The following is a 16,516-nucleotide window of genomic DNA, read 5'->3' as shown; positions in this document are numbered from 1 at the left end:
TCGCATTTTCACCGGAACGCGCAAACTTGAAATCACATCTGCAAAAATATGCCAGTGCCGTCTGCTGTCAAAGGTCGTTGCCAACCTTGAACACCTTTGCTCCGCCGAACGGTTGCCAGCTGTCAACAGGCCGCGTCGCCCAATAGGAGTGCGCGTGCGATCCGCTCGTGCGGATTGAGCGTGCATCGAATTTTGCGACACCCTCCGCCTTTTGGGCGTCCGCACGCGGGCGGACGAGGGCGGAACGGACGGGCGGACTGACCATGTACGGGCCCTTATACCGCCGAAACTACCGCAACGACGACCGCACATGGCTCTTAGTAGTGCCCCGCTACCTTCGTCAAGATTTACGCTCCGCTTTTCACTCTGACTCGCAGTGTGGTCACGGCGGAGGGTCGAAAACCTACACACGGCTTCGCCTACGTTATTATTGGCGAGAGATGTACAACTTCGTCCACAAATACGTACGCTCCTGCATCGCCTGTTGCATCATCGGGCGGTGTTGCCATCGTAATTCATAAAAGCATAGCGTGTCAACGTTTACAGCTACAAACGCCCCTTGAACAGTGGCGGTTCAAGTTGTTTTCCCAAACACTCATCACTATTTGCTCGCTTTATTTACCCCCACATTACCAATTAAACAAACATGAATTTCCGTCCTTTATAGATGAACTGTCAGAACCTTATGTTGTTCTTGGCGATTTCAATACACACAGCTGCCTGTGGGGCGACTCTCGTATAGATGCGCGAAGTCGTCTTGTTTAACAGTTCCTTTTTTCTTCTGGTGCGTGTCTGCTGAATAAGAAGGAACCCACGTATTACTGCCTTGCAAACAGAACCTTTTCTTCAATTGATCTGAGCATACGTCCCCGGTCTATACTGCCTGAACTTGAATGGGAAGTTACCAGCAATCCTTAGGGAGCGACCACTTCCCCATAGTGCTAAGAACATCTAAAGAAAACGAATATCCACCACAGGCTCCTAGGTGGAAAGTTGATACAGCCGATTGGGAGAAATTCCGTACTATTACGAGCATCTCATGGGCTGACATATCAGTAAAGTTTCGTTCGTTCTCTGTTGTCCTCGCTTCTCCGTTGGAACTTGAAGCTTCTCGGACGATGATCGGCAGTTGTTGATCAAATGCAGATAGGAAGCGATGGAGATCAGATGTACAAGAAATATTTATAGTTCAACTTTTCTATATACATGGCAGGTAAAACAAATACATTAAAAACTTGAACAATTGAGAAACAGAGTCTCACTCTTCGACTGTCTCAATGACTGTTAGAGCCCAGACCCGTCTTAACGTACATAGTACGGAGGCTCACTGATCTATCAGCAATTCTGATTTCAGCCAAGTCTAACGTACATGGTACGGAGCCTCACTGATCTGTAAATCAGTAATCCTGATTTCAGCCAAGTCTGAGGGACAGTATGTCATCCCGATTTTTATAGCACAAATATGCGAAGAAAACAAGGCGGTAGGGCCGTTGGCCCGTCCCACAAGTTCAGTTGCCAGTCAGAGTAAACCGTTTGTTAAGACACAACTCAAGGGGATGGGCTTACTCTTAAAAATAAACATATTGGAAAACAAAGCTCTTTTCCTTCCCTAAAACACCGTTGCCCGCTCATTTCTACGTAGTCAGTGACGGCCTCAGAAAAAGACGCCAGGTTCGTACAAGTTATTGCTAGGCCGCCTCAAAGCCCGACGGCGTCTCTAGGCCGCAAACGTCTCGGAAGTAGGGGCATCGACACCTCGTACTGCAGCTGCACTCAAGGTTTGTCCGCGTGGGAGACTGATGACTGTCCTTGTCCTTCAAACTTATTGTCTACAAGACAAAGTTCTCCGAGTGCGTGTTTACAAGACGCCGCCGTCCGAATACACTCCACACGTGCGCACCGCATCTCTACAGCGTACACTGTAAGCTGGCCTTCGACACCACACAGGCAATCGCACCCAACATCCAAGGCTGCCGATTGCCTTCCGTACGCGTAGAAGAATAGATCCCTGCTCCGTATATGTGGCACGTGGTCAAGGTTCCTAAGCCCTTCTTAACCTCGGCGGCGCCTCCAATTAGTCAGGTACTCGGGAGCCAGAACCACAATACCGCGTACAGCGGTCCCCTTGAAGGCTGGTTTGTGTGGACTCGTGTGACCGTCGGCGGACTGCCAACACCGTGCGCACAATACCGACTTCCCGGTATCGGCACTCGCCCTCCTGGCTCCTGCCGCGACGCGTCACCCAACACCGCGCGGTCCCTGTGACCCCTCATAACACGGAAACGGTTGCCCCGCTGACATGGGGGGGAACTGAACCCCCTCTCTATGCACAACGCACGTGGGCGATTCGCGACATTTAAGAACACGAACAATCAGAGCGACCTTACAATATCTTTGCTAGGAATTGATGCTGCTGTTGAGTATTTTAGTCTTCATAATAGATGCCGTATCTAAATGGATACCTGAAGGAAGTGGTTTGGCATGCAAACGACGTGTATCGTGGTGAAACGACGAATGTAGGATCGCTCGTAGGAAACAGAACAAAGCGTGGGGTTTGTTACGCGTTTCTGCCGCTGCAGAGAATCTTATTAACTTTAAGAAAGTAGTCTCAAGGCAGGAGAACGCGCCGACAGGCCAGAAGAGAGAGTTGGCAGAATTTTTTATCGTGTATCAACTCGTATGCAGATGAGGCCAAAGTCTAGCACAGGGTTAATAGGATAAGAGGGCGACAAACATATTCACTCTCTTTGGTAAACATACAGGGACGTACTCTGCAAGATCAGGCAGACTCACTTGGGGAGCACTTTGAGAGCGCGTCAAGTTCAACACATTATTCACATTCCTTTCTCAAATACAAATAAATAGAAGAATGTAAACCATTCATCAGAAAATGTCGACAGAATGAACCGTACAACCGTCTTTTTAGTATTGCTGCGTTGAGAGCTGCCTTGAGCGCATGCAAGAGAAATCAGACTGAATCATGTACGAAATGATCAAAAACTTACACAATGACACGTAAGTTATACTACTCGCACTTTTCAACACTATTTGGCTGTAGGATACCTTCCAACCGCATGGAAAGAAGCCATTGTGGTCGCTATTTTGAAACAAGGCAAAGACCCTTCCTCTGTGGCAAGTTATCGCCCGATAGCCCTCACAACTTGCCTTTGTAAGGTATTTGAAAAAAAAATGATTAATCGGCGACTCATCCATTTCCTTGAAGTGAGCAAAATGCTTGATCCCTATCACTGCGGCTTCACAGAAGGGCGCTCCACAACCAATCACCTTGTGCGTATTGAAGGAAATATCCGTGACGCATTTGTACATAAACAGTCTCGATAGACTCGATAGAAGAATATAGATAGAAGAATATATAGAATTCCTCGATAGAAGAATATAGATAAAAAAGGCGTACGACACAGCGTGGCGCTAAGGAATCTTGAGAGACTTTTTAGAAATGGGCATTCATGGTAATATGCTAAACCTAATAGAAAGCTATTTGTCCAATCGTACCTTCCTGGTAAAAGTCGGCAATGTACTGTCACGTCCTTTTCCACAAGAAACTGGTGTACCCCAGGGAGGCGTGCTCAGCTGCACACTCTTTATTGTTAGGATGACAACACTTCCTGCTACATTACCCCAGGCCATTTTTTTTTGTTCCATCGACGTGGACGACATTCAAATGGGTTTCAAATCCTGTAACCTCGCAGAGTGCGAGAGACAGGTACAGCATGGCTTGAACAAACTGTCAAAGTGCGCTGAGAAAAATGGATTTAAAATGAATCCTCACAAAAATCATTGTGTACTTTTTACAAGAAAGAGAGGCCTTGTCCCGCATCCTTGCTTAGAGCAGTGTGGACAACAAATACCTGTTAACAAAGAGCACAAATTTAGTGGTATTATACTTGAGTATAGGCTCACTTTCACTCCACATATTAAATACCTTTAAGGAAACGTCTAAGGGCAATGAAATTATTGAAACTTCGATGCCAGACTACATGGGGTAGTGACAGAAATTGCTTAATGAATCTTTACAAGAGCCTGATTTGGTCCCGATTGTATTATGGTGCGGTAGTATATAACTCTGCCGCCCCGAGCACGCTAACGATGCTAGATCCTGTCCACCATCTAAGTATCAGCTTAGCCACTGACGCCTTCAGAACAAGCCCGACTGATAGCTTATATGCCGAATCAAATGAGTGGTCACCCCACTTACAGAGAACATATATCAGTCTCACATATTTTCTAAGAATGCACTCTGATCATCAGCATCCATGTTTTAATACTGTTAACGATGCAACATATGCTACGCTCTTTCGTAATCGTCCCTCTTTAAGACAGACATTTTTCACTGAGCGCGAGGGAGCTTAGCATTGAAATGGATGTCCCACTCCTCGAGGATCGCTAATGCATCCAACCAAGCTGTTACCCCCTTGGGAGTGCCAGGTTGTCGAATGTGACGTATCCTTTCTAAAAGTTACAAAGCACGCTCCAGAGGTCGAAATCCGAATGCATTTCCTAGAACTTCAGTATAAGCACTCGCTCACAGAGTTCTACACAGACGCGTCCAAGTCACATGCCGGGGTATCCTACTCAGCCGTCAGTCCATCCTTCTCGGAATCCGATGTACTGCATCCGGAAACAAGTATCGTTACGGCCAAAGCCTACGCAAAACTGTCGGCTGTGATGTGTATAAGGAAATCAAAACTCCAAAAAGCAGTTTGTATATATATATACAGACTCCCTAAGCGTCGTGAAGGCTTTGATGTCACTCTATAAGCACAAAAATCCAGTCCTTACCGAACTCTATTCCTACCTGTGCAAAGCTTAAATTAAATTATGGTGTTTTACGTGCCAAAACCACTTTCTGATTATGAGGCACGCCGTAGTGGAGGATTCCGAAAATTTCGACCACCTGGGGTTCTTCAACGTGCACCTAAATCTAAGTACTCGGGTGTTTTCGCATTTCGCCCCGATCTAAATGTGGCCGCCGTGGCCGGGATACCTCTGCAAAGCTTATCTAATCAGTATATCATTATATGCTGGGTGCCTGGCCATAGGGGCATCGAGGGCAACGTTCTGGCGGATGAGATGGCCACGTCGATTGCATCGCATGCTGTCAATTCTACCGCTGATCTCCCTGTCACAGATCTGAAGCCTTTCATGCGAAAGAAACTTCGAAACCAATGGCAACGCATGTGGTACGCAGAGACAAATATTAAGCTGCGCGTGATAAAGCCACAGTTAGGTTTTTCTTTAAATTATGGAGTTTTACGTGCCAAAACCACTTTCTGATTATGAGGCACGCTGTAGTGGAGGGCTTCGGAAATTTTGACCACCTGGGGTTCTTTAACGTGCACCTAAATCTAAGTGCAGGGGTGTTTTTGCATTTCGCCCCCATCGAAATGCGGCCGCCGCGGCCGGGATTTGATCCCGCGACCTCGTGCTCAGCAGCCCAACACCAAGTTAGGTTTTTGGCCTCCCTCAACAAAATCACGGCGAACAGATGCCATATATATCTGAGAATAGGACACACATTTGGCACTCAATTTTCTACTCACTGGAAATGAACCTCCGACCTGTAATAGATGTGGTAAAAGCCTGACCGTCCTAGACGTTCTGTTGGAGTGTCGGGAGTCCGAATCTGAAAGAAAGAAACATTTCCCACTGGCATACCGCTATTCTGTCTTGCTTCACTCCATTATGTTTCTTGGCGGCCGCCCATAGTGGACTCACAGGGAACGAGGTCGCAACGAGGTCGCCCGAGGACATCGGGCCCCAGCGCAGACAGACTGTCCAAAAAGCGAGACCTAACCACAGACAGAGAAATTGTAGAACACTATAGAATGGGCAGGAGAAGCCTCCCTCAACCCCCCCCCCCCCCCATAGATCTCTGACAAAGAAGGAAGAAGTAATCTGGCGAAAACTGCAGACGGGTACCTTCCCAAACCCGTATATCCTACACAAATAGCATCCTCAGGTGCACTCTCCCAAATGCAAAAACTGTGAAGGCATAGTGACCATAATCATATGCTCTGGGCTTGCCCAGCGCTAGACGGTCTACATGGGAACAAAGAGTCATGGGAATCCTCCCTCCGTAGCCAGGAAGAATGAGCCCAAAAACAAGTCATCGGTCAAGCCCAGGCCGCCGCCGGAAGCCAACTAATTCCGGCCGACGTCTGTAGACCGTGATAGGGGGAGCTGCGTCTTACCCCGATCACCCATACTCTGACGGGTGCAAATAAAGTGCTTTCTCTCTCTCTGGCCAAGAACCGCTCTTTACCACTAGAGCAGTCCTCGGTTTTTTGAATGATGTTATCCTGCATGTTATAAGCCCATTACATTCGTAACGCATCCTCCTTGCAGAGGATGCAACTGTGATAATATTTTAAACAGCACATGCCTCCATGCAGTAGTGCTCTAGACAATTTAAGCATCTGACATAGTTTGTACATTGTAACATTCTTTCGCAATGGATTTCAATGATCATAGTACACGTCATTTGTTATCGACATAATCTCTTAATACAGATAGATCTTACGCACTTTAAAGCGACTATTTTTAAGGCCCCTTTGCAGCCACGTCACATCAACTTCATAGAACTCATTACTACACTGCGAACTCATCACCACGAACCTGGCGCTCTTTGGCCATACCTGGCCCTTGCGCCAAAAAACACCATAGATTCATTCATTGCAGATTCGCTTGAGGATGGCGGATTCACTTGAGGCTTGCAGATTGTTAGATACGGGCCCTTTTCCTGGCATCCTTCGAGTTCACCAGACCACATCGAGTCGCCGTCGCACGTAATTAAGGTGCGCAGAACCTCATCTACCACGTTCCCGAGGCGCAGCACCTTTTCCTAGCATCGTTCGAGTTCACCAGCCACATCGAATAGCCGTCACACATAATTAAGGTGCGCAGAAGCGCATATACCACGTTGCCGAGGCGCAGCACGTCCCGACAAGTTGGTGACCCCCACCGACCTCGTGCGCCGCACGTGGAGCCATTGTCCCACTGCTTGACTCTTCCCGAAAGTGCAACGGGAGCCTGGCACGGTTCCAGGTAACCTGGGTCCCGAGCAAAGCTGCTTTGCAGCTCGGAAAGGTTGCTCAAAAACAACCCGTCTCCCCCTGCTGAGCGCTTGCAAAGGCGGAGGGAACGCCGGCTGTAATGTTGAATTCCAATGGCGGAGTCGGAGCAGCCGACGGACTCCGCGAGCGAGCACTCGACTCTGGCGCAGAGCAACGCCTCCAGATCCGCGAGTGGAACACAACCTGCGCCGCCGGAGCAAGGCGGAAGCGGAAGTTCTATCACAGTTACCCATGATACCTTGCGTGTTGTCATTTCCTTCCGCTGTTTGCTCCCAGCACCGCCCATCGCTACTAGCACCGCCGCACCGGTCACTTGCCTCTTCAGCGCCGTTCACCTGATGTTCTTTTAAAAGTGCGGAATGTATGTCTCGCCAAGAGCGCAGCAGCTTTTGCTTCCTCGCGAGTCGTGACCGGTGGCGCCTCTCATCAGACAAACGTGGTAAAGGAAATACGCCACGCAGAGTTCCGGTCCACTCCGCCGATTTTGGCGGAGCATCTTTTTCTGCTCCACGGAGTGACTCCCGCTCTGAATCCCCTCCGACTCTCTCATTGGAACACCTTACTCCCGCCCTCACTCTGCCATTGGAACAAACTTGCTCTGAAAGGAGCAGAAAAACTTGCTCTGACTCCGCCATTGGAATTCAACATAAGTCACCGTGAAGCCCTCGGAGCCGCTCCATCTGCCGATTGTGACGGCAGTTGCAGCCTTGGAGGCAATACCGGTGGCAAGTAATCCCTCGGACAGAGAAGCCTATGGAGCGAACCCCCTGAGGCGAATGTGACTGCACTTCCACGGGCGACTACCATTTGCCGAAAATGACATCTGAACGAGCTCGACGATTGGCCGAAAATGACGACACCTGAGCGGGCTCGACGATTGGCCAAACATAACGTGACCCCGAGACACCGAAGGGGTTAAAAGCCAGAGAGAGGGAGCAGAGAGAAGCATTCCTTCATCTCTTTCGGGCTTCTTGCCACGGGCCGCAGCGTCCGACTTGCTGCCGGCCATCAATGACTTTATTGCTGTTAATGACTTCATGTTTTTTACTGTAAATAAACCTCTAGTTTTCATCTCAAATTCCTCCACAACGTCGGCCAACTCCCCCACTCAACAGGAAGATCCAATAACTGGGGGATGGCGGTGAGAGTGTTCTCCAGATCCAACAACTGGAGGACAGCGGTGGAATTGTCCTCCAGATCCACAAGATTCGCTTGAGGCTTGCAGATTTGCTAGAGGTTTTCAGAGTTGCTTGAAGTTTCCAGATTCGCTGGGAGTACTCAGATTCGCTGGGAGTATGCAGACTCGCTGAAAGTTTTTAGATTCGCTCGAGATTTTCAGATTCGCTTGAAGTTTTCAGACTCGCTTGAAGTTTTCAGACTAGCTGGACGTTTTCAGACTAGATGGACGTTTTCAGACTAGATGGACGTTTTCAGACTAGATGGACGTTTTCAGACTAGATGGACGTTTTCAGACTCGCTTGACGTTTCCAGACTGCAATTCGCAGAACTACAATCCAAGCACCCTTGCAGAGAGTTGTACACAGACGCTTCAAACTCACACGCTTGGGTATCTATTGAGCCATCGGTTTATCCTTCAATATAAAATTTATTTCCATGAGAATGGAGGAAGGCCCGAAAAAAAGTCGAAATGCTTCGACTTGACAGAGATTCGGGATCCTGTATAAGACATACAGCAAGGAAAAGAATTAGTCAAACATGTCACGATCCACCCCGGGTCGTGAACAAGGGAGGGCTTGTGGCACCCTCCGATAGACAGACGCTCCGCAGCGTGGTGGTGCTGAACGATGACTGACCGGCGAGCAGCCGTGCTCGTCGGTGTTTATTGTGATGCTGTGACCAATGTTGCCTGCCGAGCTTTAGCAGGCCACCGAGCTTGGCGGGCGAACCAAGATTATGCCCGAGGGGGCGTCACATACTTGCTACACCCCCTTACCCCAGTTTGTTTGTTAAATGAAAAACAAACGTCTATGTTCACAATATGACGCTCTGCCTCCACCCTAGCTGGGTCGACGGTGCCTGCTATCCAGGCAAGTAACGGTCCGGTGGCCTCCACCGTCGAGTACTCCGCCTGGGCGCCGATGTTGACGGGTCGGGGGTGGCAACGCCGGGTGCTGCCTGGGCCAGCCTTGCTCCATCCGGAGGGTTCGTAGTAGTCGGCCTTGCGAGTGGTGCCGGGCTCGACACCGATCCAACGGGTGCCGCACCACTGGCAACGGTTGCCGCCTCCGAGGTGGGTGGTACTCTGCTAGGAGCAACTGGTGCTGCCGCTAGTCCTCCTGCGGGCTGGAACTCAGAAGTGGCAGTCGAGGGTGCTGGCCAGGTCCCGAGGCGAGGCCTGACATGGTCGGCGTGTCTGTGCCACATGGCCCCGTCAGGCATGCGCACGAGCAGCGATGAGGCGCTGGCAGGAGACACCACCTGTCCGGCAGACCAGGGTGGGCCAGGACGGAAGTTCCTGGCGAAAACTGGAGCTCCCGACTCTGGCAAAGGTCCGGGACGGCACCCTTGGTCAACAGCCAGCTTCTGCTTCAGCGTGTCTGATTGGGCCTCGCGCAGCTTGCGCTTGCTGAGGGAGACCTCGCTCTTGAGCTGCCTGTTGCGGCTCTGCAGGCTCATTATAATGTGCCGCATCTCCCGGTTGATTGGCTGAGCCTGCTCGCTGGACACCGACGACGCCTCGAACTCAATGCGTAGATTCTCGTACTCTCGACGAATCTGCGCGATGTTGTCCTCGAGGCGGATAACCTGCGAGCGAAGCTTCTTCTGGACAACCTGCTCCTCGCTTTCCATCTGCTCAATGTGGCGAAGGTGTGAGTTTTTGGCTGTCGACAGCAAGGAGCGACACTCGTCCAGCTGAGTCTTGAGTTGCATGCTCTCGTTGTACAGCACGGAGAACTGGCTCTGTAGGCACTTGTACTCGGCCTTCCTCACCACCAGGCTCTCGGGCAGCGACCGCAGCTCTAGCCGCAGCCGCTCCACCGTCTTCAGGGCCTCCTTGTGGTCATGTTGAAGTTGCTCCAGCAGCCGTGCCGATGCCAGCTCCCGCTGTTCCTCGAGCTGGCTCTGCAGGTCCTCCAAGCGCAGGGAGGCTGCTCCGCCACCACCGCCAGAGCCCCCAAAATCCACATGTAGGCGGGACCAGGGTCTCTGTGGGAATGGCCAGGGGGTGCTTTCCACATTACGCGAGGCTCGCTGATGCTCCTGGCAGATTTGGCAGCTCTGCACCACATGCAGGCTGGCTTACGGGTACTCTGGCAGACGAATGCCCAGTGCATGAATTCAGTTTCGGCCCAGCAGCGTCGGCGACGACCCCTTCGTTAAGTAAAGGGGAAGGGTTGCCTCCCTGTCGCCAAAGCGAACGCTGACCTGTGCCTGACCCTGGACCTGGGAGACTTGCCCGGAGGAGCGCGCAGCATCACGCCCGAAGCCTCGACTGACACGCCGGGGAAAGCACGCTTGAAGAGCTTCCCGGCCATTACAGACACGCTGGCCCCTGTGTCCAGCTCCATGGAAATGGGGTGCCCGCAGATTTCGATGGTCAGCATGTATGGCGGCACAGACGACGGTACAAAGCCTGTGTGCCACATGTCGAAAATCAGCGGGTCCTCGGTCGCGACGTGGAGCCTGGCCGCGGAAGAACTTGAGCCTGCTGCCACACGCCTCCGCCGTATACGCTTGCGACGGCTACCCTGGCCGTGGGCTTGTCTGGTACCTGGGCTTGAATCAGGCTGCTGCTGCTGCTGTTCGTCCTCCCCCTCGGCAAACACGTTCCAGGTGCCCAGTTTTCCCGCACGTAAAGCATTGTGCTCGAGAAAACTGGCACTGTGAGGGGGAGCTCTTTCTCGCGAACTCGTTGACCGCCGCTTCCGCCGACGGTGAGCCAGTCGCACGGAAAAGCTCGCCGGCGTCCTTGGCGGCAGCTTCCATTGCCAGAGCTGCCTTCACGGCGTCGTCCAGCGACGGGTCGGGAAGCTCCAGGAGTCACGTCTGCATGGCAGGGTTGTTAATTCCGCAGACGAAATGGTCCGGGAGCAGCGAGTCCAGTTGGTCCCCGAAAGCGCAGGCACTCGCTAACACTCGTAGCGCAGCAACGAATTGTCCGAGGGTCTCTCCTTCCCGGCGGCTCCGGTTGTTGAAGCGGAAGCGCTCCATAAGTGTGGACGGTGCTGGGTTAAAATGCGAGCGCAGCATGGCAAGCAGCTCACCCAGCGTCTTAACGTGCGGCGTGGCTGGCTTGAGAAGGTCGAGCAAGAGGCTGAAGACGCGGGTCCCGCAGCTGGCCAAGAAAATGTCCCGCTGTTTGGCCTTGGGTGTGTCGTTTGCCCTGAAGAACACGTGGGGTTGCTCCTCGTAAATTTGCCAGGCGGACCCACCTCCCTTGAACGGCTCGAGCCTTCCGTATAGCGGCATGGCGACAGCAACGGGGGGCGGTGTTTCGGCGCTCGCGGCGGCGTGGAACGCTCCGTGGGTACTCGTCGCCATCCTCGACAGTGTCACGAGGGTCCCATCTTCGTCGCCGGTGTCACGATCCACCGAGGGTCGTGAACAAGGGCGGGCTTGTGGCACCCTCCGATAGACAGACGCTCAGCAGCGTGGTGGTGCTGAACGATGACTGACCGGCGAGCAGCCGTGCTCGTCGGTGTTTATTGTGATGTGGTGACCAATGTTGGCTGCCGAGCTTTAGCAGGCCACCGAGCTTGGCGGGCGAACCAACATTATGCCCGAGGGGGCGTCACATACTTGCTACAAAACATAATACTCTTTCAAAGAAAGTGCGAAAAAGGTGAATCCATCACATGCACTGTTTTTGTACCATGCATACTTTAAAAGCTACACAAGTAGCAAACGAAAAACAATTGCACAAGAACACACTTTATATATATATATATATATATATATATATATATATATATATATATATATATATATATAAACGAGAAGAAAGAGGGTTAACCGAGGGGCCCGATTTTATTAGTTATATCATAAGAAGCCAACAAACACTGACACCAAGGACAACATAGGGGAAATTACTCGTGCTTAATATAGGAAATAATGAAACGATAAATTAATGGAAGTTAAAGTGGATAAAAAAACAACTTGCCGCAGGTGGGAACCGAACCCACAACCTTCGCATTTCGCGTGCGATGCTCTACCAATTGAGCTACCGCGGCGCTGTTTCCCCATCCACTTTCTTGGGTATTATTGTGTCCTAGTAGAACCCTGGGAGTGTTAGCAAGCGCCACCACTCACAGACCTTGGCGGCGGACGTATGAGCATGTTAACCAAAGCCACTACTGGGGCCCTACCATCATGCCTGCCAATGTCATCTTTCACCTGGATGGGACACCGCGTGTCTGGTTTCACACCCATGAGGTCGAGCTCTCCAGCTGGGAAATCTTCAGAGAGAGGCTTCAAGACCGATTCGGCAACCCGTCAGGTCGCCAACAGGCTCCGCGAAAAAAGCTTGCCACCCGTGTCCAGTCGTCGACCGAATCGTATGTCTCCTACATACAGGATGTGTTCGCGCTTTGCCGCAATTTCGACGAGTACATGACCCAGGTTGACAAGGTTCGCCGTGACATTGAAGCGGCGAGTCCGGCCCCCCTTCATCCACGACCCCTTGACGGTACCTTTAACCAAGCGGCTCCCACTATTTCCGTGATTCAAGCACTTGTACGGCAAGAAATTGCAAACCTTGGCATCCCTACCACCTGCTCTGTCTCCCGACCTGATTCGGCACCCATCCCCATGTCCACAACCTGTAATGACCAAGATTTCGCTCCAAGACCACGCAATCCTGCTGAATGGCGAACCCCAAACGACAAACCGATCTGCTTCCGCTGCCACCGCGTTGGTCAGGTATCCCGCCGCTGCCACACCACCTGGATGCCGCCGTACTGGAGCTCATTCCCTGCTCCTCGCCCATATACCGACGCTCGCCGTTATTCACCTCGCCGTCTGTACCCTACTTCTGATGCCCCTGACAGCCGCTCCTCCGTGCGATCGCCGTCGCCTCAACGCCGTCGCTACCCATCACCCCAACCTCGCCGCTTTTCCTCGCCAGACCAACGGACAGAAAATTAGGCCATGCAGCTCTTGGAGGTAGTGCTGCATCACGTTCGTCCTGTCCAAATCCTCCGTTGGCGTTCCTCACCAACACGAACCTAATTGAAGTAGACGTCGATGGTGTTCCGTTGAGGGCATTAATTGGGACCGGAGACCAGAGAAGTTCTTACGCCTGCCATCACTCGAGCCGTACGCGTCGCCAGTGCCGCCACTGTTGCCGTCAGGGGTGTGTACACTGCTCGCATAGGAATTCCTGGCCGCCAAGTTCCAGTCCTGTTCACCGTGCTGACCAGTTGCCCTAATGACCTATTCTTCGGGCTCGACTTTCTGACGACGCATTCTGCCCTCGTCGACTGTTCCACCGGTACGCTGTGTCTCGAGCGTCCTCTTCTTTCAGACACTCGCCCCGAACAACCTAACACCCTCTACACTAATGCGTTTGTTCGCTTACCTTCAAAAGCCTTAACCTTCGTCGAATTGGCCTCAACGGCAACCGTGCCTGATAGCGACTATGTCGTCGCACCCATTCGTGATGTCCTCCTGGCGCGCGAGATCTCTGTGCCACACTCCGTCGTAACCCTTGCCGCTAATCGGATGTGTCTCCGCATTATTAATTTTGGCTTGACGAAGCTAGTGTTGCCTGTAGGCATAGCGGTGGCCACGGTCCGGTCAGTGACAGACGACCACGTTACTGCTTTTGGAGCCGACGCGTCTCCAGATCCTCCTGATTACCGGCAGGATACCTTGAACCTCGACGGCACATTACGTCCCATGGTTGCTACGGACCTCGCACCTGGCCAAGCAGCCGCCCTATCGTCTTTTGCTTTCCCACCGCGACATATTTGACACTACCAATCGACCACTTAGTCAGACGTTCCTTGTTAGGCATCCGGTCAACACTGGTGATGCTGTTCCAATTTACCGCCGACTGTATCGCGCGTCCACGGAAGAGCGGCAAGTTATTCAACAGGAAGTAAACAAGATTCTCGCCAGAGGCATTGTTCTGCCCTCGTCGAGTCCTTGGCCGTCGCCGGTCATGCTCGTCAAAAAGACAGATGGCACTGGCGTTTCTGCGTTGATTACCGCCAGCTAAACCGTGTTACTAAAAAGGAAGTTCACCCTTTACCACAAATCGACGATGCTCTTGATTGTCTTCACGGTGCCAAATACTTCTCGTCCATCGACCTTCGATCTGGTTATTGGCAGATTTCCGTCGATGAGCAAGACCAAGAAAAGACCGCTTTCATCACTCCAGATGGCCTCTACCAATTAAGGTTATACCGTTCGGTTTATGCAATGACCCCGCCACGTTCGAATCTATGATGGACTCTCTGCTTCAAGGTTTCAAATGGACAATTGGCATTTGTTACCTCGACGACGTCCTTGCGTTTCTCCTACATTTGAGACGCACCTTGAGCTAGTCGCAGCTATCCTTGACGTCTTCCGCAGGGCTGGGCTCTAATTAAGCTCATCGAAATGCCACTTCGGGCGCCGAAAAATTACAATGCTAGGCCGTCTCGTAGATGCTTCCGGAGTACAACCCGACCCGTAGATGGTTTGAGCAGTAACGGCAATTCCTGTACCTCAGTCTGTCAAAGACGTCCGGAGTGTTGTGGGGCTCTGTTCTTATTGCAGACGGTTCGTGAAAGATTTCGCAGCAATCGCTCGACCACTCATTGAACTTCTGAAGAAAGACGTGCCTTTTACGTGGGGTTCCCGTCAGGCTGCTGCATTTTCACGACTTATCACGATTCTCACCAATCCACCGGTCTTGGCCTACTTTGACCCGTCCGCACCTACAAAGGTTCTAACCGATGCCAGTGGTTATGGGATCGGAGCCGTCTTATCGCAACGCCAACACGGACACGATCGCGTTATAGCCTACGCTAGCCGGCTCCTGACAACTGCAGAGCGCAACTATTCGATTACCGAGCGCGAATGTCTTGCTCCAGTCTCGGCTATTTCAAAGTTCCACCCATACCTATATGACAAGCCCTTCTCAGTAATCACAGACCCTCATGCGCTCTGTTGGCTTTCGTCACTCAAGGATCCCACTGGCCGGCCCGGTCGTTGGGCCCTCTGACTACAAGAATATTCCTACACAGTGACTTACAAGTCGGGACGTCAGCACCATGATGCAGATTGCCTATCTCGCTACCCATTCGAAGACGCGACCTCTACGTCTGATACTGAAACCGACGCCTGTGTTCTCTCTGTTTTTCCACTGCTCCGTGTCGCCGACGATCAGCGCCTTGACCCGTCCTTGCGTATCATCATTGAAAGCCTGGAATCGTCTCTTGCCGACAGCTCCCTTCGCTTATTCACACAAACCGGTTAAGCTAAACTGGCTAACCTCTCTACCTTTCCTTCTCCACTTTTCCCTCCTCCTCCCTCAAGATGGTGTACTCTACCGCCACAACGTTCACCCCGACGGTCCTACATTACCTCTTGTGATCCCTACACACCTTCGCTCGGCTGTTCTCCACGAACTTCACGACCTCCTCACTGCCGGTCACCTGGTTGTGTCACGTACCACGACCGGATCCGCCGACGCTTCTTTTGGCCAGGGCTTGCACGTTCCGTTTGAAGATGCGTAGCGGCGTGTGAGAAATGTCAGCGACGCAAGACACCATCGACGCTCCCTGCTGGTACGGTACGATCAACCACTCGACATTCTCGCGGAGCCATTCTTTTGGGTTGGTTTGGACTTTCTTGGCCCTTTTCCTCGTTTTACCTCTGGGAACAGGTGGATCGCTGTGGCCACGGATTGCCGTGGCCACAGTCATGGCCACGGCAAGAGGACCGTGGTTCGAATCCCGGTGCCGCGCAATTTTCCACCGGATTAAAAAAAATCCGCGTGTTGATAAAATTGCACAAACAGGCCTGGAGTGCGGCCTGATACCGGTGAGCAGAACCGGTAACGCACTCCCGCACCAGAGAAGGATTGGCCACCCTGGTGCAGTACTTGGCCACAACCTCCTTTATGAATACAACAACCAAACCCCGGCCCTCAGTCCCCAGCAGCTGCCAAGCAACTGGCCACGGCGGCGGTCAGACCTGTGACGCAGAAGATGGTGCTAAGAATCCCTGGATCCGGACAGGCCGCCGTGGGAACCTGAACGTGGCAAGGCTTAACGCAAGAACGTTATCTAGTGAGGCGAGTCTAGCAGTACTATTGGAGGAATTAGAGGGCAGCAAATGGAATATAATAGGGCTCAGAGAAGTTAGGAGGCCAAATGAAGCATATACAGTGCTAAAAAGCGGGCACGTCTTGTGCTACCGGGGCTTAGCGGAGAGACGGGAACTGGGAGTCGGATTCCTGATTAACAAGAATA

General features: G+C 51.9%; 1 protein-coding gene across 1 annotated transcript in view; it reads right to left on the bottom strand.

Annotated features, from left to right (window-relative positions):
* The window catches only part of LOC142559390 (E3 ubiquitin-protein ligase Bre1-like), a 28,766-nt gene extending 18,175 nt beyond the window's left edge, over positions 1–10,591 (bottom strand). Inside the window, exons 1-2 of the mRNA XM_075670992.1 lie at positions 10,513–10,591; positions 9,630–10,204 (exon numbers count right to left, since the gene is read on the bottom strand). Of these exons, the coding sequence (XP_075527107.1) occupies positions 9,630–10,204; positions 10,513–10,591 (654 nt within the window). The remainder of the gene's footprint in view (positions 1–9,629; positions 10,205–10,512) is intronic.
* Positions 10,592–16,516: the final 5,925 nt, after the last annotated feature.

This window comes from Dermacentor variabilis, chromosome 10 (genome assembly GCF_050947875.1).
Source record: "Dermacentor variabilis isolate Ectoservices chromosome 10, ASM5094787v1, whole genome shotgun sequence".
NCBI classification, from domain to species: domain Eukaryota; kingdom Metazoa; phylum Arthropoda; class Arachnida; order Ixodida; family Ixodidae; genus Dermacentor; species Dermacentor variabilis.
This window is presented reverse-complemented; position numbering and strand designations above follow the sequence as displayed.